Genomic DNA, 24882 nt, shown 5'->3' on the forward strand with positions numbered 1-24882 from the left:
CATATCATCAGTTTGCATGTATTGGGAAGTAAGGCTCAATTCTGGTTTGTGTCTTTCAAGTGTTTCAGGATTAGAGAGGCAAATTTCTTCCCTTTGCTTGGACAGAGATTTCTTCAGAGCTTCATATCCACTGCAAGTAGCCTGTAAATTAAAGTCTGATTCTGGAGTATTCTGTCTTCCTCCCACAACACCTTCTGGGAAAATGCCACTGTGCATAGGACTATTTGCTTCCAGTTTAAGATTGGCCTCTGTACTACTGGAGCTATTAAGACTTAAGTGACCAACTTCTTTTGGAAGAGTTTCATGTAATATGCCAAAATCACTACCTTTAAAACTGGAACTAATTCCACTTGATATCTGAAAAGAATTCCATAACATACTTTTATGCATGGAAAGATCTTTGTAAGAAGCTTTCCAGTGGTCTGATATTTTAATATACTCTTCTTCACTGCTACCTATGACATTTCTCCTATTGCCTACAGCAGGGGAGAATGTCTCTATTTGGCTAGTTTCTAAAAGCTTGTTCTGTAAAGCTGTACATTCGAAATCTTGCTTACAAATTATGTCCTTATTTAACAAATCTGACAGATTTTGTTTTGTTGGTTCACCTATGCAACTGGTCAGCACAGGTTTCTGAAGCACACACTTGAGGCAATCTGAAACAACTTTCTCTTCAGGCAAATGAGTCTTTCTCTCTGAAATTTGGTCTCTTTTTCAAGGAAGTGAAGGTCTATTGCCAGTCTTGCTTGGTTAGCCTGACAATGTTCATATTTCATTACTTTCAAGATTTCATTTAATAACTGAATAACTGTTTAGAGATTCAATTTTCCAGCCTCTTAAACATTTCCTATGTGCAGCTGACACATTTGTTTCTCAATTTTGTCAAGTAAGAGCCTTGGAATATTGATAGCAACATTAGTTCCATCTAAAGTATATTGGTTGTAAGGACTGAACTAACAACTTCTCTTTTTCCAAAGCCGTGAGTGTTTCATTCACTGAAGCCCACAAAGACCGAACCTTTTGAATTTTCTCTTGTATATTAATTTGGTCATCATAGGGTTCCATTTTTTTAATTTGGTTTTGCTGTCCTATACATTCTGATCTCAAATTTCGTATTTGTTTAACTGACAGTTGTGCATTTTCGGGTAACAGTCTTCTCTTTGCAAAATTTGTAAAACTTTGTTATGTGCTACATGGCATCTGGCAATGCACTTGCACAAATCTTGTGGCTTTATGTTAAATATCTCTAAAATGTATAGAAGAATTTTTAGAATGGGTTTTTATATAATTTATTGCAACAAAACTTGCAAAGTGATACATCAGATGAATAAACTTAGGACCACCAGGAGAAAGAAATAGTGAACCAACAACTTGAAGAAAGCTACTTCCACATTCAGCAGAAATCTTTTTAAACCATTCACAGCAATGTTTTCGGAATTCAGTATCACATTTTTGGTCAAATGGAGGCCAACAAAGTTTGAACACTTCTTTAGTGAGAGACTGGTCAAGGGTTTGAAACAAAAAATAAGAAGCTATCTGAAAGGCATCACTGTTCAACTTGTCAAACGTGTTCACTCCGAGGTGCGTGTGCAACACGATCTTTCCACCGGCTATACTCACCGAGCCCGGCTCGAAGCTGAGTGCCTGCAAATACATCCAGATATGCTCCTTCTCGAAAGAAGTGACCCAGGCCGAACTCATCTTCGCGGTAGGCAGAGCCCGGCAAAGGAAGAAAGCGCAGTCTCCAACGACTGAGAGGGCCCCTCAGGCTTTTTCCCTACAGGTATCCTGAGATGGCGGTGGCCCCTCCATTGCCACCACCTGATCCTCTTGCCCAGAACCATTTCGCCTCACATGCCTCAAGTGGCCTGAGACTCTAAAGTCTCAGGGAATTAGAGCCTCTAACGGTAGTACTGCACAGCGAAGCGAAGTCACCACCCCTTGTATGTTATTTGTGCTTTCTCGTTGCTTTTAATATTTTTTCTTTGTCTTTAATTTTTATCAATTTGATTAACATGTGTCTTGGCCTGTTGCTACTTGGGTTTATCCTGCATGGGACTCTATGCATTCGAGACTGAATGTTTCCTCTCCCACATTAGGGAAGTTTTTGGCTATAATCTCTTCAAATAATTTCTTGGACCTTTCTCTTTCTCTTTTCCTTCTGGGACCCGTATAATGTGAATTTATGGCATTTAATGCTGCCCAAGAGGTCTCTGATACTGCTCACTTACCCATTCTTCTGCCTCATTTATTCCACTATAGATTCCTTCTAGTGTATTTTTCATTCCAGTTATTGTATTGTTCATCAGTGTTTGTTCTTTAAATCTTCTAAGACTTGTTAAACATTTCTTGTGTCTTCTCGATCTGTGCCTCCATTCTTTTTCTAAGATCTTGGATCATCTTTGAATTATTTTGGGGGAAGATTGCCTAACTCCACTTCACTTACTTGTTCTTCTGGGTTTTTATCTTGTTCCTTCATCTGGAATATACTCCTCTGCCGTCTCGTTTTGTCTGACTTTTCTGTGTTTGCGGTCTCCTTTCCGCAGGCTGCAGGATCGTAGTTTCTCTTACTTCTGGTGTTTGCACCCTTGTGGGTGAGTTTGGGTCAGGGGCTTGTGCAGGTTTCCTGGAGGGAGGGACTTCTGCCTGCCCACTGGTGTGTGGAACTGTGTGTTGTCCCTCTGGTTGACAGGGCCATGTCAAGGGGTGTGTTTAAAGTGGCTGTGAGCTCAGTACAACTTTAGGCAGCCTGTCTGCTGATGGTTGGGGCTGTGTTCTCCCTTGCTGGTTGTTTGGCCTGAGGCATCCCAGCACTGGAGCCTGCAGGCTGTTGGGTGGAGCCAGGTCTCAGTGCCCAAATGGCCACCTCTCGGAGAGCTCGTGCCAATCGATATTTTATGGGGCCTCCACCTCCAGTCTCCTTGCCCCTCCTCTGCACCACAGCCAACCCACACCTCCCCAGGAGACCCTCCACAACACACAGGGTGGTCTAGCCCAGGCTCCTGTGGAGTCACTGCTTTGTTCTGGGTCCCAGTGTATGTGAAATCTTGTGTGCACCCTCCAAGAGTGCAGTTTCTATTTCCCCCAGTCCTGTGGAGCTCCTGCGCTCAAGCCCTGCTGGCCTTCAAAGCCAAATGCTCTCGAGGCTCCTCCTTCTGATGCCAGACCTTCAGGCTATGGAGCCTGACCTGGGGCTCAGAACTATCACTACTGTGGGAGAACCTCTGGGATATAATTATTTTCCAATTTGTGGGTCTCTCACCCAAAGGGTATGGGATTTGATTATATCACGGAAGCACCCCTTCTACCGACTCGTTGTGGCTTCTTCTTTGTCTTTGGGTGTAAAATTTTTTTTTTGGTAGGTTCCAGTCTTTTTTGTTGATGGTCGTTCAGCAGCTAGTTGTGATTTTGGTGTTTTTGTAAGAGGAAGTGAGCTGAAGTTCTTCTACTCCACCATCTTGTCCAGAATTGAGGGGCTACTTTTAGTTTGGATGCTTTCTGCCTCTTTCGTCAGTGTGTACTGGCCATTATCCCCTTGATATGGGGTGCATAGGGGCAGCAGCCCTTGCATGCTCTCCTGGTATGGCAGGGGCAGTGGTCCGCCCCCAACCATGGGTCTCTCAGTGGCAGCACTGGCTATGTGCCCCCAGGACAGCAGGGGCATCAATGGGCACCTGCTCCTGGGTCTCCCAGTGGTGGCTACGGCCCACGCATTCCCAGGACAGCAGGGGCAGTGATTGGTGCCTGCTCACCCCCCGTGCGTGCTCCCCATACGGCAGGGGCAGCAACTAGCTTCTGTTCCCAGGTCTCCTAGCTGCGGCAGGGCCCACTCACCCCCAGGACAGTGGGGACAGCAATTCGCGCCTGCGCACAGGTCCCCTAGTTTTGGTAGCAGCCCACGCCCACTTCTGGAGCCCACGGTGACGGTAGCAGCTCATGCCCACCCCAAGAGCTCATATATGTGGTGTTCTGTTGCCTGAGAGCATGCACACAGGGAAAGAAGCTCCTATGGCAGTCCCACCCTGTCCTCATGCACCCCCCAGTAATGGTGACTTGCCCCTCTGGCATGCCCAGGTTCTTCCAAATACACCCTCAGTTGCCACAGTCCCCACAGGCAACGCTGTTCCTCTCCCTGGGTTTGACCTCTGAAGCCCAAGCTTCAGCACGCAGCCCCCACCCATACCAGTGGATGAGCATCTCAGGCTAGGGAGCACAGGGTGGCAGTAGGTCACTCCATTTTGCCTTCCGCAAACTGGTTGCTGCACTCTTCTCAGAGTCTCTGACGCTCCCCCTCGTCCAGGCTGATCTCCCTGCCGGTGAGGGGACTTCCTAGGGTGTGAGAACCTTTCCTTCTTCACAACTCCCTCCCTGGGGCACAGGTCCCATCCCAACTCCTTTTTCTTTTTTTTCCTTTGTCCTTATGTGGAGGTTTTCTTGCCCTTTCGGAAGTCTGAGGTCTTCTGCCAGTGTTCAGTAGATGTTCTGTGCAAATTGTTCCACTTGAAGATGTGTTTCGGATGTGTTTGTGGAAGGAGGTGAGCTCCACATCCTACTCCTCAGGCATCTTGATTCCTCCTCATAATGCATATAATTTGTACAGAAATTTCTGCTATTAGTCCAGAAAGTTTTTCATTTAACGTTGCTTACGTTTTAAAGATAACTGCAGTCAGAATAATAGGTTAAAATGTGAGCTTTTATAAATAGAACAAAAATTACTGTTTGTATATTTATTGCCTTTCCCTTTCCCAAGGCCACTAAAGAGATTCCACTTTGTTTCTTCCCTACACTTGACTTCTGAAAGGCTTTAGCAGGAAGCAATTTTGAGATTCTACGAGGGCAGGTGGGGAGGGAAAAAAGGGTGAGGGAGTAATTTTTCTGGGAGTTTTATGGAGTGGGAATCTGGGAAAGCCTGGGTGTGAGGGAGTACATGAGAGAAGAAAGAAGGATTTTTAAAAGTATTGTTCAAGAAATGACAATAAAGAACTTCAGTTATTTCGAAATTAGTCTTTGACTGTCATCGGGTTCCTCTGGCCACAACACAGCTTGGGATGAGAGAACATAGGTGAATGATTTAATAAGACTGGGAATATCAAAAGATTTATATCAGTAATTGAGATGGGAGTATGGGGGCAGAGAGCACAAGCTAATATGGAAGTGGAAGGTGTTGCTACATTGATTGTTGTTCCTTTCAGTTATTGTCGATCAAGATTTGTTTATTCTTTTTTTTAATTTATTTATTTTTGGCTCTGTTGAGTCTTCGTTGCTGCACGCGGGCTTTCTCTAGTTGTGGCGATCAGGGGCTACTGTTCATTGCGGTGTGCGGGCTTCTCACTGCGGTGGCTTCTCTTGTTGTGGAGCACGGGCTCCAGGTGCGTGGGCTTCAGCAGTTATGGCACGCAGGCTCAGCAGTTGTGGTTCAGGGGCTCTAGAGTGCAAGCTCAGTAGTTGTGGCACACAGGCTTAGATGCTCCGCAGCATGTGGGGCCTTCCCGAACCAGGGATCGAACCCATGTCCCCTGCATTGGCAGGCGGATTCTTAACTACTGTGCCACCAGGGAAGTCCCTGTTTATTCTTTTAAGGAACAAATTATGTAGCTGATTTATGACCTACAACTTTTATAACATAAATAACAATTACACTTTTTTTTCTTGGGCACTGAATTTTATGTTGGCTTGGGGGAAGGGAACATAGGAAGGAGAAGTGGAGTAAAATTTCACTCAGTATGTCTTTCCTACATATGAAACAAACTTGGCAAGTCTGTATTTTCTCTTTTTGTCCTGTCATCCATCATATTCTGCTCTATAATATTAGCCAAAGTGATAACATTTTCTCTAATTGGAAATGTAGGACATAGTCTGTAAAGTAACTAGACGTCAGATGCGTTCTTCAAGATTTTAATGATATCAATCAACATGGCAGTCATTTTCTTTCTTTTAACCTTATCTATTGTTTCAGCATTCAAAATTAAATTTAGGAAGATACAACAGGTAAAAAGATTCCTAGAGTAATCCTTCACATAGTAACTGTTAAGAGAATGGTCTTTGATATTATTTATGTACGTAGCATAAACATTACATTTCTATATATAAATTTCCAAAAGAGGGAAGGGAGAGTAATTTTTATTGACTCACTGATACCTCAGATTTTTTTTAAAAGAAACATTGCCTTTATTTGACTGGATTGTTTCATTTCATTATCAACATTTCTGATTTCATCTGGCTTAAAACACCTAGTATTATTACTTTAGAGCAGAATCGATTGGTCATGTAAGAAAAATGGTCGCTTGGGGCCTTTCAGCAGAACCTACCATGTAAGGCTAATCTTTCATAGATTAGAAAGATGGATCACCAGTGTTATTGTTTTTATTTCTGTGAACGCAGAAATTGGAAAAGGAATTGAAAACGTAGAGGTGGTAAGGACTAATTAATTCATTTATGCATTTTGTTGGTAATATGATCTTGTAATGATAGTTTTACTATCATTAACACTCAAATTACTTCATGAACAAAATGAAATCTCAAATTTAGTAATTAGGTGAGTTCAGAAACAGGTACACAGCTAATGGTCTTGCAAACTAGAAAAAATCCATTATGGGTTGGAAATTATCTGTGCATTGTTTTCTTGCAGGAAACAAATCACAAGACAGTGGCATAGCAGAGATGGAAGAACTTCCCGTACCACATAACATCAAAATAAGCAACATTACGTGTGACTCATTCAAGATTTCATGGGAAATGGATTCAAAATCAAAAGACCGTATTACACACTATTTCATTGACCTCAATAAGAAAGAGAACAAGAACTCCAATAAATTTAAACACAAGGTAAAATTCTAAACATCCTTGTATTCATTTGTATCTTAAAGCTTTCTAATAAGTATGAGGACATTTTGAAAGAAGGAATAAGGTTCTATTAATTACTAATATGATATATTTGACATTGGGAAGAATAAAAATTATATGTCATTTAAAAGCCCTATTCCTTCAAGAAATTGTGTAAGAAAATGAAATGCCAAATATATGGGTAAAATACATTTTTTTCTGGGAAAGCTGAAATCTTGACTCTCATACAGACATAAAAATTAACATGTGTTAAAGATTTTCTTTAACACATTAATGAGGTAACTGATGAGGTATTACAGCCAATTCAAAGGATGATCCAGAAAAAGACATTTTTATGGATCAGGATATTGAAATAAATGTTTAAGTGGAGGCAAAACTGGTATGGGGTGGGTGAAGAGCAAGGGCAGGCAAGGAGGATTTTACTTCCACTGGGCAAAATTCACTTACATGTACGTAGACAAGAATAACTGAATTGTTATCAGTAGTCTACAAATTACAGAGTTGTAAAATAGATTCCACAAAATCAGAAGATAGCCAGAAGAGTGTGCTGTAGTCAATTCACAGTTTTCCACTGAAGCACACATTTTTCCCTATAACTGCCAAATGAAGAATGTCATGGCAGCTTATAGACTGTAGGATATTTGTTAAAATACCTAAGGGCTGAAAATTGCTTTATGTGGTCAATTTTATTTTATGGTTTGAGAATAAAAATTAACCTTTAGGTGTTTTAGACATGTAACAATTCTCTGATATTTATTCTCTTACCTGTCTGCTTATCACATATCTTTTCTGATACATACATTCCTTCAGATGTAGCTGTAGAGAGGATAACAGTAATCTGGCTTAAGAATTCTTTCTTATGTTTCAGTATTTTCACTGATATGAAACTGATCTTATTTTAATACTGATAATAAATTTTAACTTGGCAAATCTTTTGGAAGAATTGTCTTATCTGGAAATTATGCATTTTACTAGATGTGTAATTACACATACTAATGGTAAGTGAGGCTTATACACACAGATAAGTGTGACAGAGAGAACAAGATTGATGTCATTATTTTCCCATGTTCCAATTTTAATTATTCCTTCTAGTGTTGGATATCCTCTTTGCTGACATTTGCTTTCTTAAATTAGCTTTGAAATATTTAGTATTAAATGGTGAGGAGTCAAGATTTGACCCCCTTTCTTCATTCCATACTTAATCTTTGGAAATATAATGAATACTCAACTAGCAGGTTTATTTACCTTATTAATCATTGTTTAAAAATACCTAAACTTTTCTGTGACACATAGGCTCCATACTTGAATACAAGTAAAGCAAATGTTACCTCATTTGTATGTAAAACAGAATCATTTAAAAATATTTATTTAAAAAACATTCTGTCCCTTGACATATAAAATATTTAGTAATGGGCTACTCTGATAAAATTATTGCATAGTATATATTAAACAAATATAATATTTTAAAATGCTAAATCTGTTGAATTTTTATTTCATGTTTCTGTTTTTTGTATTGTTTTATCATTTAGTATTAGAATATTGCATATTAAGGAGCATATTAAGGAGTGTACAGAGAATAACATTATACTAGAAATCAAGAAAACAAATCCAAGTACATTTATGTCATTAGCTTAGCTGTATGATCTTGGCATGTCTCTTGATCAAATTGGGCCTTAATTTGTACATCTGAAGAATAAGAGATTTGAACATAGTAATTGCTAAATACCTTTAAAAAGGAAACTTGTGTCATCAGCCAGGAATTTAATAAGTTACTCCACATTGTTTACAATTGATTCAAGTTATACTACTAAATTAATTCATTTCCCTCCTCCCTCCCTTCCTTTCTTTCTACTTTCCTTTCTTCCTTGCTTAGGATGTTCCAACAAAACTGGTGGCAAAAGCTGTTCCCTTGCCGATGACTGTCCGTGGACACTGGTTTTTGAGCCCAAGAACTGAGTATACAGTAGCAGTGCAGACCGCCTCAAAACAAGTTGATGGTGATTATGTTGTGTCTGAATGGAGTGAAATTATAGAATTCTGCACAGCAGGTAAGAGAACTGGGTATAAATACAGGAAAAAAAACCACCTTATTTAATAGTTCCTGGAAAACTAATTAGAGAAAATACATTCTTTTTTATAATTATGAAGTGATATGTATTGCATTGGTCATTTTTGCATTGCCAGTAGCATCATGTAACAGAACAAATTGATTAGAAGGAGTGGAGGTTCTCAGCAAAAACTGGGTAATGGCATTAAATTACTTCTGTGCTACATGCACAGTCTGATTTTTCAAAGTAAAGGCTTTGCAAATAAAAATTGATGCAGTATAAAAATATACTCAGCATATTTTGCGATTCATTTTGAGAGAGAGCTTTTTCCTTCCTCTTTTTTTTTTCATTTCTTACTTTCACAGTCTTGAAAGAAAAAAGCCAGGAACATCATTCTCTAATTTAACGGAATGGAGGCAGATTGCAATGACTTTACCTAGCAGATATGTTACTGGATTTTTGACTTGAATGCTGATAATCTATCTCTAAACTAGTGTCATGTGTGTGTGTGTGTGTGTGAGAGAGAGAGAGAGAGAGAGAGAGTGTGTGTGTGTGTGTGTGTCTTTGCTTCATTAGAAAGTACTGCATAGGTTCCTTAAAAAACTACAAATAGAACTACCATATGACCCAGCAATCCCACTACTGGGCATATACCCTGAGAAAGCCATAATTCAAAAAGAGTCATGTACCACAGTGTTCATGGCAGCTCTGTTTACAGTAGCCAGGACATGGAATCAACCTAAGTGTTCAGTGACAGATGAATGGATAAAGAAGATGTGGCACATATATACAATGGAGTATTACTCAGCCATAAAAAGAAACAAAATTGAATTATTTGTAGGGAGGTGGATGGACCTAGAGTCCGTCATACAGAGTTAAGTAAGTCAGAAAGAGAAAAACAAATACTGTATGCTAACACATATATATATGGAATCTAAAAAAAAAAAAAGCTTCTGAAGAACCTAGGGGCAGATCAGGAATAAAGACGCAGACATAGAGAATAGACTTGAGGACACGGTGAGGGGGAAGGGTAAGCTGGGATGAAGTGAGAGAGTGGCATGGACATATATACACTAACAAAAGTAAAACAGATAGCTAGTGGGAAGCAGCCGCATAGCACAGGGAGATCAGCTCAGTGCTTTGTGACCACCTAGAGGGGTGGGATAGGAAGGGTGGGAGGGAGGGAGATGCAAGAGGGAAGAGCTATGGGAACATATGTATATGTATAACTGATTCACTTTGTTATAAAGCAGAAACTAACACACCATTGTAAAGCAGTTATACTCCAATAAAGATGTTAAAAAAAAAAAAAAAGGACCTCATAGCCATTTGGGATTGGGATATCTGATGTAGAAAGCCCATCCCCTTTGATCTTGAACTGTACCTTAATAGCCCACTGGGTTGTAAATGTTACCATTCATCTTATGCATTTATCTATTTTTTAAATTCATTCAATCAAGAAACAAATATTTATCGAGCACTTAAATAGGTGGTGAAGGGACACAAAAATATCTCTACCTGAACACATCTGTCACCCACTCTTTTTGTCTCTTAGAGAGAGAGGCTGTTTCAACACACAGGAGCTTGTAGAAAAAGTCATAAAAACAGTTTGCCTCACCTGTTGCAGGTTGCCTAGCAACTTTCCCCAGCTGAGGCATCCTTCAGATAAATCAGCTATTTTTTTTCCCATAGCCTCACATTAGATTTATTTCAGACTCAGGATGTGCTTAGCTACTGCTTTATCTCAATATCTTCTGTTTTCTTCTTAATTTCAAACTCAGTATAAAACTTCTCATGTGGATATGTAGAACGGATGAGAGTTTAATTTTAAGTTAACTTCAAATTTATCTTCAAACCCCTTTTGTTTATTCTATGAGGAAGTTGCTGAGGATTGCAACATTCTTTATTGCTAAGGATCTCAGTGTATTAGAGCAAGGAAAATAGTATCTCTCTGGTACTATATTTCTTCCTAAGATGTCATTGATTATAAGATCCACCATTTTATGTATTGCTAAGAAAACATTAATTTATCTTCAAACCTCTTTTGTTTATTCTATGAGGAAGTTGCTAAGGATTGCAACATTCTTTATTGCTAAGGATCTCAGTGTATTAGAGCAAGGAAAATAGTATCTCTCTGGTACTATATTTCTTCCTAAGATGTCATTGATTATAAGATCCACCATTTTAGGTACTGCTAAGAAAACATTAAACTGCCAATTAAACTGAAACTGTTTTCTTATCACATTTATTGTCACACTCATGCCAGAGATGCTAAAATGTGAAAAAAATACATTTTATAATAGATGAAATATGGTATATATCATAGTCCAGTAATCAGTAATTAAATATTTCAATGCTGTATTAATAGTGTGTAAAGAATTCTCATGTTTACCTGTATTTGGTGTGTCACATTAGAATTAATATATCCCCTCAACTTTTTTCCTGAATTAAAATTCCTCCTTGGAATCTACCTTATGTTTCACATCTTTCTATTTACTTTTATTGCATCCTACCAGAGAGGTAGACACAGTAAAAGACATGGTATCTTTTGACATTTTAATACATGCTATTTTCCATAGGACAGCATCATAGTATTTGTTCATTTTTTTAAAAAAGAGCTACTATTTACCTGCTAAAACCCCAGTTGACATTAGGGAAAGGCATGAAATAGTATTTTTTCTTTAGCTTAAGGAAGACCTTTGTCATTTTCAGTTCAGAAATATCCATCTATCTAGATGCACACATTCACTCTTTTCTATAATCTATATAACTACATGAGTACATGTTTTATTTCTATGTATATAAAGAAAAACCTTTTTGTCTTCTTTCTTTCCTTTAGATTGATCCCCTATTGCTCTTTTATTCAAATACATCCCATAATTCTTCTAAGGAATTTATGGGGTAAATAATAAGGAAAATGCCAGCTTATTTTAAATGTTCTACAATATTTTTCTATAAATTATATTGCATTTTTATTTTTATGAGTAAAATCTAAGGGGAACTTTAGGCTGTTCAAAGCTTGTTGTTTCAGTTTATTAAAATAATTCAGAGCCCTGTTTCACCTAAGCTTTATCAATAACATTGCGTAAATTTTGAGAAAGCTATTTTATATATATTGTCTTTTAATCTAGACATCTAATTCACTCAAAATTTATTGAGCACATATTGTATGCTGTGCACTGTGCAAAGTATTGGAGACAAAACAGAATGCCACTGACTACTTCTAGGCTAATCCATGACAGAGATGAAACCCCATAATAAGTCATAGTTGTCTATATATTTACTTCTTCCCTTAGACTGTGAATTCTTTGAGAGAAAGAAGAATAATTTTTTTATCTTTTAACCTGATCATTTAATTTTGCATGATGCCTTGTACATCATGTTCTGATCTAAATAAATATTTGTTGAGCCACTGAAGCAGTGAGTAAACAAACTATGCTGCCATGAGTAGTTCAACTAGGTTGCTTTTGTTTGAAAAGTCTTAAAATCTTTATAGACCAAAATTTTTGCTTAGATTCTAGTACAGGAGTTTGGCAACAGTCCTCAGTTTTCAAAACAAAAAGTTGGGAAAAGATCAGATTACTTTGAGAGGTGCTTTAAACTTTCACGAGTCTTATGTACTCAGAAACTACCAACTAGGAGCCAGAGACCTAGTCTCTAAGTTACTAGCTTTATGAACATTTGGCAAATCATTAAACTGTGACAAGCCTCAATCTCTGCATCAATAAAATGGTCATACTTAATCTACCTTGCCAACCTCATAGATTTAGGGAGTAAATTAAATGAACATTATTATTATTACTCCTTTAAATTCTGTTTGCTATTGCTTGCAGGTTACAAGTTTCTTTTATTTGATTCATCAGCTGATTGAAGAAAGGCTACTATGGTGCTGATAGACATTACTCGGGTTATGCAGAGTCTGTGTTCCTTATTTAACATTTTGGTTTCAGGATCTTTAATTTCAACGAGTGAAAAAAATGCAAGGGTATTCATAAAAGCAACCATAAACTATAACAAAAATATTTTTGTAGAAAGAAAAAATGTGCCAAAGACAATGAATGTTTTCTTTTTTAAGTGCAGTTTCCTATTCACTAAGATGAATTTCCTAAAAGTAAATTTTAATAATCTACAATTTATTAAGCATGTAGTTGATACTTTTGATAATGTATTTTTAATAACAGACTTTTTGTTTTTTTCAGACTATTCAAAAGTTCATCTAACACAACTGTTGGAGAAGGCCGAAGTGATTGCAGGACGGATGCTTAAATTTTCTGTTTTTTATCGTAACCAGCACAAAGAATATTTTGACTATATTCGGTAAGAATCCAAACATACATATACTGATTTGCTTTACTAAGTGCCATTCCGAATTCTAGGCTCAGGTTTCTCTTGAGTCTGCTTCTGTGGAATAGCAATTCTTAGTTTTCTTCTCAAAATAATTGTACTATGACTTTATTTCCCAGAAAAATTAAGTAGAAAAAATCAGATCATGGGATTTTTTTTCCACTTCACTTAGATTCCTTTCCATGATCACTAGTAATACCAGTTCCTGTCTATTTGAGTGGAAGATCTTAAACCTCCAGGGTTAAGATTGGTGAGCATGTCTTGTACAGATACACACTCCTCCAATTCCCAATAACTCAGTGCCTTCTGTCTCATACCAACTACTAAATTTTCTCCTCTTCCTGTGGGTCATTGAAAATGAGAGAATAAAAGGGTAACTGGTTCATGAAACACGGTGAATCAGGTGGGATTTTCGGGCTTCTGCCTACGTAGAAATCTCTCAGCCATTATCTTGGGTTAATTATTCATGAGGAAAATCTCCTTTGTTTACGTTTGAATTCTTGTGTTCAGTAGTACTTCTAAGATATCCTATGTTTGTCCCTGAAAGCAGTTTCCAAGAATTCAAAAGAATTCCATGTCACAAGTAGTTTTAATACTTACAGCCCTTTCATATTTGTAGAAGAAAATTTCAAGAGAGTAAATAGGCAGGTGTGTGTTTTAAAGTGAGACTGAAGCTTTTAAATTGATATAGGTTCTAAAACTTTTACACAGCAATCCCTATAATTTGTCATTTGTAAAGCCTTGATCTCACTTTGTAAACTCTAAAGTATTCTTGACAGGATTTTATGTGAAAAAAAATTAGGAAGTTCTGTTGTGGTTTTTTTGTTTCATAACTCTCCAGTTTTTCTTAAATCAAGATCATGGTTACAGATCTAAATAAACTCCAAGCTGTGGAACATGCAAAGAGAATCAGAGAGAAAGGTGAATTTAGGCATGTGTGTTCTTCAAATTAAGTACTTTGCAATATCATGTATTTTGATATATTTTGATCGTGAAAACTATTCCTGCCTTATGTCTGAATATCCTATAAAGTTCAGTCCATAATTCTGTTTGCTGGCAAATTATTTACCCTTCAATCTATATAATTCATAGTAGATGTCATTCACTAAATTAAGTGAATATGAGCTGAGAGATAGAACACAAATTATTATACTTGTCAACTGTTGAATGGGAATGACCATATATGACTTAACAAAAAAGGTACTTCTTTATATTTGTTAAGCATAAAATTAGAAATAAAAAAGATCCACAGTTGCTATTTTGTTTAACAATAAATAATACATCAATAGAATAAATAAATACATGTTTGGTACTAGGTTTAGATTCCCGGAACATTACCAGTGTCTATTTTAGGTGGCCACTGGAGGTCACTATTTCTCTGATTTTTCTCTGTCCTTTGGGTGGGAATTGACCTGTTTTCAGGACCTTAGATACTCTAGAATTTGCTCCATCTGTCTTCAAAAATTCTTCCAAGAAGAAAAAAGATAAAGACGGGGAGCATGGAAAATGGAAAAAAATTATTGTATGATTGATTCTAATATACTAGTATAAAAGATGTATTTACTAACAAGGAAATTTACCTTTGTTGGATTTTCTATGATAGTTGTAAAATTCATGAGTTATATTTTGATGCAGTATATATACATATATATATAAAATACATACTTGCCAAGGCATGGGTACAGTTTTTCAACATTGCTTTTTTAAAAAGCTCTATTAACTGAAGCCGTATTAGCATCAGTGGATCTTGATTTTCTTTAAATCTTCTAGGACTTGTTAAACATTTCTTGTGTCTTCTCGATCTGTGCCTCCATTCTTTTTCTAAGATCTTGGATCATCTTTGAATTATTTTGGGGGAAGATTGCCTAACTCCACTTCACTTACTTGTTCTTCTGGGTTTTTATCTTGTTCCTTCATCTGGAATATACTCCTCTGCCGTCTCGTTTTGTCTGACTTTTCTGTGTTTGCGGTCTCCTTTCCGCAGGCTGCAGGATCGTAGTTTCTCTTACTTCTGGTGTTTGCACCCTTGTGGGTGAGTTTGGGTCAGGGGCTTGTGCAGGTTTCCTGGAGGGAGGGACTGCTGCCTGCCCACTGGTGTGTGGAACTGTGTGTTGTCCCTCTGGTTGACAGGGCCATGTCAAGGGGTGTGTTTAAAGTGGCTGTGAGCTCAGTACAACTTTAGGCAGCCTGTCTGCTGATGGTTGGGGCTGTGTTCTCCCTTTGCTGGTTGTTTGGCCTGAGGCATCCCAGCACTGGAGCCTGCAGGCTGTTGGGTGGAGCCAGGTCTCAGTGCCCAAATGGCCACCTCTCGGAGAGCTCGTGCCAATCGATATTTTATGGGGCCTCCACCTCCAGTCTCCTTGCCCCTCCTCTGCACCGCAGCCAACCCACACCTCCCCAGGAGACCCTCCACAACACACAGGGTGGTCTAGCCCAGGCTCCTGTGGAGTCACTGCTTTGTTCTGGGTCCCAGTGTACGGGAAATCTTGTGTGCATCCTCCAAGAGTGCAGTTTCTATTTCCCCCAGTCCTGTGGAGCTCCTGCGCTCAAGCCCTGCTGGCCTTCAAAGCCAAATGCTCTCGAGGCTCCTCCTTCTGATGCCAGACCTTCAGGCTATGAAGCCTGACCTGGGGCTCAGAACTATCACTACTGTGGGAGAACCTTTGGGATATAATTATTTTCCAATTTGTGGGTCTCTCACCCAAAGGGTATGGGATTTGATTATACCACGGAAGCGCCCCTCCAACCGACTCATTGTGGCTTCTTGTCTTCAGGTGTAAAATATTTTTTTCATCTTTTCCAGTTATATGCCCAGAAGTGGGATTGCTGGATCATATGCTAACTCTATTTTTAGTTTTTTAAGGAACCTCCATACTGTTCTCCATAGTGGCTGTACCAATTTACATTCCCACCAACAGAGTAGAAGGGTTCCCTTTTCTCCACACCCTCACCACCATTTATTGTTTGTAGACATTTTGATGATGGCCATTCTGACTGGTGTGAGGTAATATCTCATTGTAGTTTTGATTTGCATTTCTCTGATAATTAGTGACATTGAGCATATGTTCATGTGCCTATTGGCCATCTGTATGCTTCTTTGGAGAAATGTCTATTTAGATCTTCTATTTTTTTTTATTGGGTTGTTTGTTCTTTATTGTTGAGTTGTATAAGATGTTTGTATATTTTGGAAATTAAGCCCTTGTCAGTCACATTGTTTGCAAATATTTGTTTCCCAGTCTGTAGGTTGTCTTTTCATTTTGTTTTTGATTTCCTTTGCTGTGCAAAAGCTTGTAAGTTTGATTAGGTCCCATTTGTTTATCTTTGCTTTTACTTCTATTGCCTTGGGAGACTAACATAGGAAAGCATTGGTACAATTTACATCACAAAATGTTTTGCCTATGATCTCTTCTAGGAGTTTTATGGTGTCCCGTCTTATATTTAAGTCTTTAAGCCAGTTTGCATTTATTTTTGTGTATGGTGTGAGGCAGTGTTCTAACTTCATTGATTTACATGAGCCTGTCAAGCTTTCCCAATGCCACTTGCTGAAGAGACTCTTTTCTCCATTATGTATTCTTGCTTCCTGTGTCAAAGATTAATTGACCGTAGGTGTGTGGGTTTACTTCTGGGATCTCTGTTCTCTTCCATTGATCCATATGTCTGTTTTTGTGCCAATACCATGCTGTTCTGATTACTGTAACTTTGTAGTATTGTCTGAAGTGTGGGAGGGTTATGCCTCCAGCTTTGTTCTTTTTCCTCAGGATTGCTTTGGCAATTCTGGGTCTTTTATGGTTCCATATAAATTTTAGGATTATTTGTTCCAGTTCTGTGAAAAATGTCATGGGTAATTTGATAGGGATCACATTAAATCTGTAGATGGCTTTGAATAGTATGGCCATTTTAACAATATTAATTCTTCCAATCCAAGAGCATGGGATACCCTTCCGTTTTTCTTACTGTGCCTCCCATTGGTATAACTGAAATGGAAGGGACCAAGGAACAGGAAGAACTGGATGATACAGTCCTAGCCCACAGTGGAAGGTGAAAAGGGTAGAGAATAGATCTGAGAGTGGGGTAAAGGGAGATAACCAGCTCTGTTGTAAGGAAAATGTAGGCAAGAGGGCCTGATTAGTAAACTGTGTCTGGGTAAAAAAAAAAACTAAAGCAAAAAAAGAAACAAGATGCTTTTGTACCAATGTACATGGACAACATTCATTTTAGATCTAAATTCTGGCATCCTTTAAAGAAACATTCAACATATTTAACCAGTATTGTTAATCCAGTTTTCTCTTCACCAAGCCACTTCTAAAATCCAGTAGGCATATAATGGATGTGGTTTCAGCCATAAGATTTCTAATTTCACTTTGGTTTTCCTGGTCAGGAAATTTATTATGTAAAAGACCTCTGAGGTTTGTAGCAGAGCATCCTTACCTTAGAGTCAAGGCTAAAATTTAGCCTTCTATAGGAAATGTTAAATGATGCATTCTCCTTGATCTGATGGTAGGATGGATGAGCACTCAGGCTTTTAATAGTAGACAGTAGACCTTTAGGCCTATCACCATTAAACTCTGTAAATCAGTAGCTTTACCACTGTCTTACCAAGCAGTGACCATTTATTTTCTCTTGCAGAGAACATCATGGGAATGCTATGCAGCCCTCTGTCAAGGATAACAGTGGTAGCCATGGCTCTCCTATCAGTGGAAAATTAGAAGGCATCTTCTTCAGCTGCAGCACTGAATTCAATACTGGGAAGCCACCCCAGGATTCACCTTATGGAAGATACAGGTTTGAGATTACAGCAGAAAAACTTTTTAACCCCAATACTAACTTATACTTTGGGGACTTCTACTGTATGTACACTGCTTATCATTATGTGATTCTTGTCATTGCCCCTGTGGGATCACCAGGAGATGAATTTTGTAAGCAGCGCCTTCCTCAACTAAATTCCAAGGATAATAAATTTTTGACCTGCAGAGAAGAAGATGGGATGCTGGTTTACCACCATGCCCAGGATGTCATTTTAGAAGTCATTTACACTGACCCTGTGGATCTTTCTCTAGGCACTGTGGCAGAAATCACTGGTCATCAGCTTATGAGTTTATCTACTGCAAATGCAAAGAAAGATCCCAGCTGCAAAACCTGTAATATTAGTGTTGGACGTTAATGCCCACTTTTCTTAGTCCCCTTTCTTCCCTTAGGAGCACTGATCCTCTGTTGTCCATTTTCATCACCAGATGTCTTCCACTGAAGCATGCACATGCCGCTCTCACCAAAAGCAAACTGCCACTTATCAAATTTCATTCAGAGCTGTTTTAGTGTTTCCTATTCCCTACCCTTCCCCCTCCTTTCAATGCCGAAATATCCTAAGTTGTCCTTCTGACACTCTGTTGCCTAGATGCTGCAATGTTTTAATTTTTCCTTTATGCCAAACATAACCAATTATATAAACTGCTTTAGCAAAATACAAAGTAATGGAAAATAATGGCTTATAAATGGTGTTTAAATATGCACTCATTTTAATCTACTGAGCAAATATTGGGATTATTCCAAACCGCATGAAAGGGTGTAATTGCAGCATGAATTAAATCTTGAAGCCTAGAATTGTCAGCACTTCCAACTTGTTGTTTGACAGTGTTATTTATGTTATTTATATTAGCTAACAGGAAACAACTACTGTGTTTCAACATAATAAATATAATAGAAAAATATTTTATTTGTATTGTATAAAATATTTACAATCTTATAGAATATATAGAGTTACATTTTAATAGCAATTGTATACATGTCACGAAACCATTTCCCTTATCAAAGATGTAGTTTGTAAACCTCAAATAGTTGTGTATCTGTTCTGTTACAAGTAGATGACTTTAATTAAACAAATTTATGAAGGACATTATTCTGATTTATAAAATATCAGGTAAATACAGAGAAAACAATAAGCCTCTGAAATAGTCTGCTTCAGAAATAGTCAATATTCTTCCCATCCAAACTATGTGAAAGTGTGAATGTGTTCAACACCATGCTTAAACATTACAGAAAAGAGAAATATAAACATGGTTGGTACAAGAGAAAATGTGGACCTCTTACTTATTTTTACAAAAGCAAAAGTAATAAACAGGTGATTGGTTTAGTACAAAACTGCACACGCTAAAGTGGATGAAGCAAATAAAATATCCTGGTTTCTTTCCCAAGGTGTCATAGCAACAATTTCTAAACCTTTCATTTTATACAGAATGGAGAACAACTATATAGTTCATGGGAAAGTTTTTTGACTTCACAAAGTATAGACCTTGGAACATTAAAAAAAAATTTCCAATGGAAAAATAGTTATATAATCTTATAGTAAACAAAGATTAGCAATCGTAACTATGATCACATTAGATTATATACTACAGACACATCTATCCAAAATACCTATTTTCAAATTTTAATATAATATTTTATTTTAATATAAACATCTGTTATATAGACAAAGATAATTCACAAAGTACATGCTATCAGAATGAACTTTGGTAATCAGAAATGTAAAATTTTAAGTAACAGATAAAATAATGTGCTATTTTTATATAGAAATAAAAAATTATCAGTGACACATTCTCGTATATTTTAGGGTGCTGAAAGCCTAGCAGATTTAAGGAACAAGGTAGTAGATTTTTTTTTAATCACTTAATAATCTATTAGAAGTTTCAAATAAATTACATTCTTACTAGCTGTATTCCTTCCTACATAAAATAAAGTTTTTCTTCCTCTTACTGATTTTTTAAAATTATGCTCTTTTCCATATGTCAATATAAGCAATCTTTGGACACTAAGTAGACTTTCTTAACCAGTAGCCCATTTAACAGGTGGATGCTTTGTGTTATTTAGATTTGATAAAATAGATGTTTTCTGAAATAATTATATTGACTGTGCATTTTCTCCCTGGCCTGGAGAAGACTGAATTTTATTTTCCAATTATACTGTTCCTTGTTGTATCTCTTCCCTTTTTAATCCCTTCTACTCATTTATAATTACACTTGCCATCCATTCTTAAAAACAGCTAATACACTAAAGTGCTTCAATTTTCATTTGTCATAACTACTTAGCAAGAACGGCAGAGGAAAATAAACTTGACTTATCTTGGGTCAAAGTGATCACAAACATTTCCTGAACCTCAAATGGTTTTGGCCACATCTTGCTTGCTGATGAGGACCTCTAATAGTCTCAGTTTGGCTTTTATATGCTTGTATTCGTAGTACTCATCTGCCATTGGTATCCTATCTTCCTTTTGTGGACTTCTGCAAAAAAGAAAATATCGTCCATTAGTTAATAATGAACCAAGTCATTAAAAATCCTTTTCTAACTCTTACATGAGAAAAGTACAGGGTAGCAGTTTCCACTTGATTTTTTCATCATGTCTTTTTTTCCCTTCCCTTTTACCTTCATTCACTCCCTCTTCCACGTTACTAGGTTTCAATGTAACAGTACTCTGAGAAGTTAAATATTTTAAGTGTTTTGCAAATGTATCCAGCGCATAAACATATAACGTTGGGGCAAGTGAAAAGTTCCGAGGGAAATAAAAACCAGAACCCTCAAGGCATTCTTATCTAGTCATTCTCCCATGATCCATGCCTGTGTAGAATGTTCAGCCCTTACAGTGATAGTTGCATTTTAAAATATTAACCTAAAGATACAACAGAAATTACATTAACAGAAATAACTTATAAATTTATGGTAATAGGAGAAGAAACTAAGTAGTTAACCTTACAAACATGAAATATTTCTAAGTTTTCCTGTAATTATAATACCTAACTCTGCTAATGTATAGTAGAAGAATCACTGAGAAGTTTTTTTAAGGAATTTGAGTCTAAATTTCAGTGGTTCTCTTTGCACACTATTTGTACTAAGACTAGGCGTATGATGATGCACATATTTTTATACATATGACTTCTAACTACCAGATGTTCTTGACACTTACTTTGAAGAATAATTGGATAGCATCTGGAGTTAAAACCATTGCCTTCCCAGAAAAATACATTGCCAGGATATGTTTTCTAAAGGAAAGTAGTTACTTCAGGATCTCAGAAGGGTCTTTCCTCCTTTGTTAATAAAGATGGCCAACTGCTTTTAAAATATTTCCAACCATGACTTTGAAATACAAGGGGTGGGTACACAGGTGAGGTCACCACAATTGCCACTGAATATAAATACAGATACTCTCCAATATTAGTATGGCTGAAAACACTTAATATTTTACCTACACCCCTTCTCTTTTCCCAGTACTGATAAAGATACATTTATATTACTTCCAAATAAAAGAACAGCTAATCTATAAAGATTCCCTATGAATGCAGTTACCTACTTATGTTTTAACACTACATATACTGCCCTGAAATTTCTAGTTCAGAACTCAGAACAGCACACAAATCTTTGGACGCAGTTCCTCTTAAATGCTGTCTCAATTATTTAACATAACTGCTTTGCCTCCCTTCAATATTCTGAGCCAAACTTATCAACTGGGTGTCTAAATACCACCTTAATTTGTGTAAACATATCTAAGTGAAGAAATGTTCTGATTTATAGGGAAATAGTACAAGCCATTATGCAATTGTCCCTGGTCCTTCATACTCCATTTTAGCTAATAAACAAGAGTTCATTGGCCAGAGTGAAAATTTTTGCTAAGTATTTCCTTAAGCAGTTTTCTCATTATATAAAACATACTGAAGTGTTCAGCACAGTTCCTGGCTCATAACTGTTAATGTCATATCTAGATAATTATGCTTCTCACATGATGAATATTACCAAGAACACTTATAGTACCTTAAAATTTTTAGTAATCCATTTGCCTGGTTATTTTAGCTATGTACAGTTAACCCTTCCCAATGAAATATTTTAGGAAAACAAGATCCATATTTCCTAGCCATTCAACCATTTGATTTTACTTGTAATATAGCACTACTTCTGCATTTAGTTTAAGTGTATTACCACAAGAGGGCATATAACCTCAATCAAGTATTAGGCATATCTGAAGTGAGTTTAGGACTCACTGGTGCATTAGAATGCTATACACATAACATAACTAACTTCCCTGTATATCAAAGGCATGCCAAGTTCCATTGCAGACCCATTTGGCAGGACTAGTTAACATATTGGGAAGTTCTCAAACTCTTTAAAGTAAATTTCTGGGTTCAGATAGGTTAAAAAAAATGTAAAAGTTGTATGGAAATTTTGTAAAGGAAAAAATGGAAATGGAAAAAGAAAACAAGAAATTATGTTTTATATTCTAAATTTAACAGCTGTGTAACATTTCTCACTAGATAACATCAGCAGAAAGGTAAGTAACTTGGACTTATAACAGTCAACTTGAAGATTCCACTAGATAACTAGGTGGGTTACATCTGTACTTGCTAAATGCAAAATGTTTGAGAGGTCCAGTCCTAGTGAACAGCCCTGGAGGACTGAAATAGAAAGTTACTAAGAGGTGAGTAGACCAAACTTTCAGGATGCTTTTAGAAAACAGTCTCTTCTCCATCAGGGCAGCCCTCAGGCTGCTGAAATCAAAGCGATTCAAGAAAGGCAGATACCTAGATGGAGAAGAATACTGAGGAGCCAGTGTATCACAGACTCCTACCTCTGCCACCCTAATAACTCCGTGACTTTGGCAAAGTTACACCCTTTAAAATTTTTTTAAAGACTGACGTCCCACACGACAACTATAGCTTCCCAAAGTTATCCCAGGAACTCTAATTATTTCCTCTTCCAACTGTGGAAACAGGCTCAGGATAGCTAATTGGCTTGTCTCTCTCTCTTCCAGAACTAGATTAATAATCCTTTTCTCATGATTTTATATATATGCAAATATATAATTTTGTTCACAATACACCAAAATTTAGAAGAAACTAATGGAGTGCATAGTGAGACTGGGTTGACACAGAAAAAGAGAGGATATAGCTAAACATTTATTTAAGGGATAGAAAGAATAGGAATGAACTCTTGACCAAATCCTGAAATAAAATAATTAAGGGCAGATCCTGAAGCTTAAAGAATATATTTAAAGCAAATGAAGAATTATTTAATAAAGTAGGGAGTAACCTGTAGAACTAAGTAACCAAGAACAAAGAAGTTATATGGGCTGAAACATTAAATATTATAGTTTTTTTTAAAGGTTTAGGTACATTCAATTGTAATGAGATTTATTATGCAAAGTTAGGGATTTGGGGAGTTCATCTTTTATTTTTTAAAGCTTTGCTGTCTCATACTTGATAGTTACAGCCTCCCATAAAACATACCCAATAATGATACTACCCAAATGTTGCATTAGACAAATCCTGGGTCTAAGTCACTTTGGAAATTATTTATGTCTTATATAAAGTCACTGTTCCTGAAAAAATTACAGCTCACTCTTAACAGCAGTTCTCTAGGAAATATTAGCTTAAAAAATATCTCTGCCCACACTTACCTTCCTGTTTGTTTAAAAAACTGTTCCTCAAATTCTCTTAAGGCTTTCCGAAGTCTCTTCTTGTCAGCCCTAGTTTCTCGGAGATGGTCAAGAAGTACAGGCCTGTATCAGGTAAAATATATACGCTCTGGCGTAACTGAGAGCTCATCATGAGCGGAGTTACCGATTTAGCAAAAGCATATTATGAAACAGAAGTGTTCTGCCTAAAAGTGTGTCTTTTGAATAAATATGACACATGTAGAGCGTGACCATAGGGGAGCACATCACTGAGAACATTACTTGATGAAAATAATGTCCTAGGAAAATGGAAAGGGCAGACAGGAGGCAAGCAGACTGAGTCCATTATAATAAGTGGTGAGGGTAAAGGCCACATGAATACATGAGGGAGAGACAGACATTTTGGAGGAATACTCATCAGTATTTGGTGACAGACTAAACGTAAGAGGCACAAAAGGGAGAGATTTGAAAGAAAATTCTACCCTTAACCTAGAGTATAGGGGGAATGGCAAAACCCTTAGGAATGAAACAAAGACCCAGAGAAGGCTATACTTATGTCACAGATTCTACTCACTTCATTCTAAGACAAGAGAGAAAAGTCATATACTTCAGAGCAGGAATTTTTATCTGGGGAACTTGTGTCTGGTTCCAGAAAGTTTGTGAACTCCCTGAAATGATATATGGGCATTTTCTAAAAAGTAAAAAATTCCATTGCTTTCAAAAAAGTCCAACACCCCCCAAGAAGTTAAGAACAGCTGCTTTAGAACAGCCAGCCAGCCAGCCAACCAACCAAGAAAGAAAGAGAAGAAAAGGAGGGAAGAAGAAAAGGAGAGAGGGAGCCAGGGAGGGAGGGAAAGAGGAGGAAGGGGAGGGAAGAAGGAAGGATTGATGTTCTGCTTCCAAACAGGTCACTCTTCTCTGGGCTGAAACTGGGGTACCAGGTGATATATGCACAGTAAAATCTCAGCTTGCAACCTAGTGCTTGGTCTTGCCTCATATTTATGGGGACTCCATCCCTATCTTGGGGCATATACTCACCACACTATTATACATGTTAAAGAAAATCTCATGATCTGGCCTGTAATATACAAACCAAAGAAGGCCAAATGATCAAGAGGAGTGTCAGCTACTGAATAATGATAATAACAACAATACTACTAATGCAGATCCAATGGCTCCTGACCGAGTGGCCATGAGGAGAAAAAGGTCAGCTCA

The 24882-nt window shown here is 37.4% G+C and overlaps 2 protein-coding genes and 1 pseudogene across 13 annotated transcripts in view; 1 reads left to right on the plus strand and 2 right to left on the minus strand.

Annotated features, from left to right (window-relative positions):
• The window catches only part of PHYHIPL (phytanoyl-CoA 2-hydroxylase interacting protein like), a 96994-nt gene extending 77871 nt beyond the window's left edge, over positions 1–19123 (plus strand). The window contains exons 2-5 of the mRNA XM_027091907.1: positions 6629–6825; positions 8717–8891; positions 13091–13208; positions 17862–19123. Coding sequence (XP_026947708.1) covers positions 6629–6825; positions 8717–8891; positions 13091–13208; positions 17862–18396 — 1025 coding nt within the window. The 3' untranslated portion in view covers positions 18397–19123. The remainder of the gene's footprint in view (positions 1–6628; positions 6826–8716; positions 8892–13090; positions 13209–17861) is intronic.
• Positions 602–2298, minus strand: LOC113612214 (HAUS augmin-like complex subunit 6 pseudogene; annotated as a pseudogene).
• Positions 18911–24882, minus strand: part of FAM13C (family with sequence similarity 13 member C) — a 149000-nt gene continuing 143028 nt past the window's right edge. For 9 of the 12 annotated variants that reach the window (XM_027091897.1, XM_027091899.1, XM_027091896.1 and 6 more), the window contains 2 exons: positions 23671–23772; positions 18911–20509 (listed from right to left, as the gene is read on the minus strand). In XM_027091897.1, the coding sequence (XP_026947698.1) occupies positions 20386–20509; positions 23671–23772 (226 nt within the window). In that variant the 3' untranslated portion in view covers positions 18911–20385. The remainder of the gene's footprint in view (positions 20510–23670; positions 23773–24882) is intronic. The other 3 variants (XM_027091893.1, XM_027091894.1, XM_027091895.1) reach the window with 2 other exon arrangements.

This window comes from Aethalodelphis obliquidens, unplaced genomic scaffold (assembly GCF_003676395.1).
Source record: "Aethalodelphis obliquidens isolate GAN/ISIS:26980383/991018 unplaced genomic scaffold, ASM367639v1 scaffold73, whole genome shotgun sequence".
In the NCBI taxonomy this organism is placed as follows: domain Eukaryota; kingdom Metazoa; phylum Chordata; class Mammalia; order Artiodactyla; family Delphinidae; genus Aethalodelphis; species Aethalodelphis obliquidens.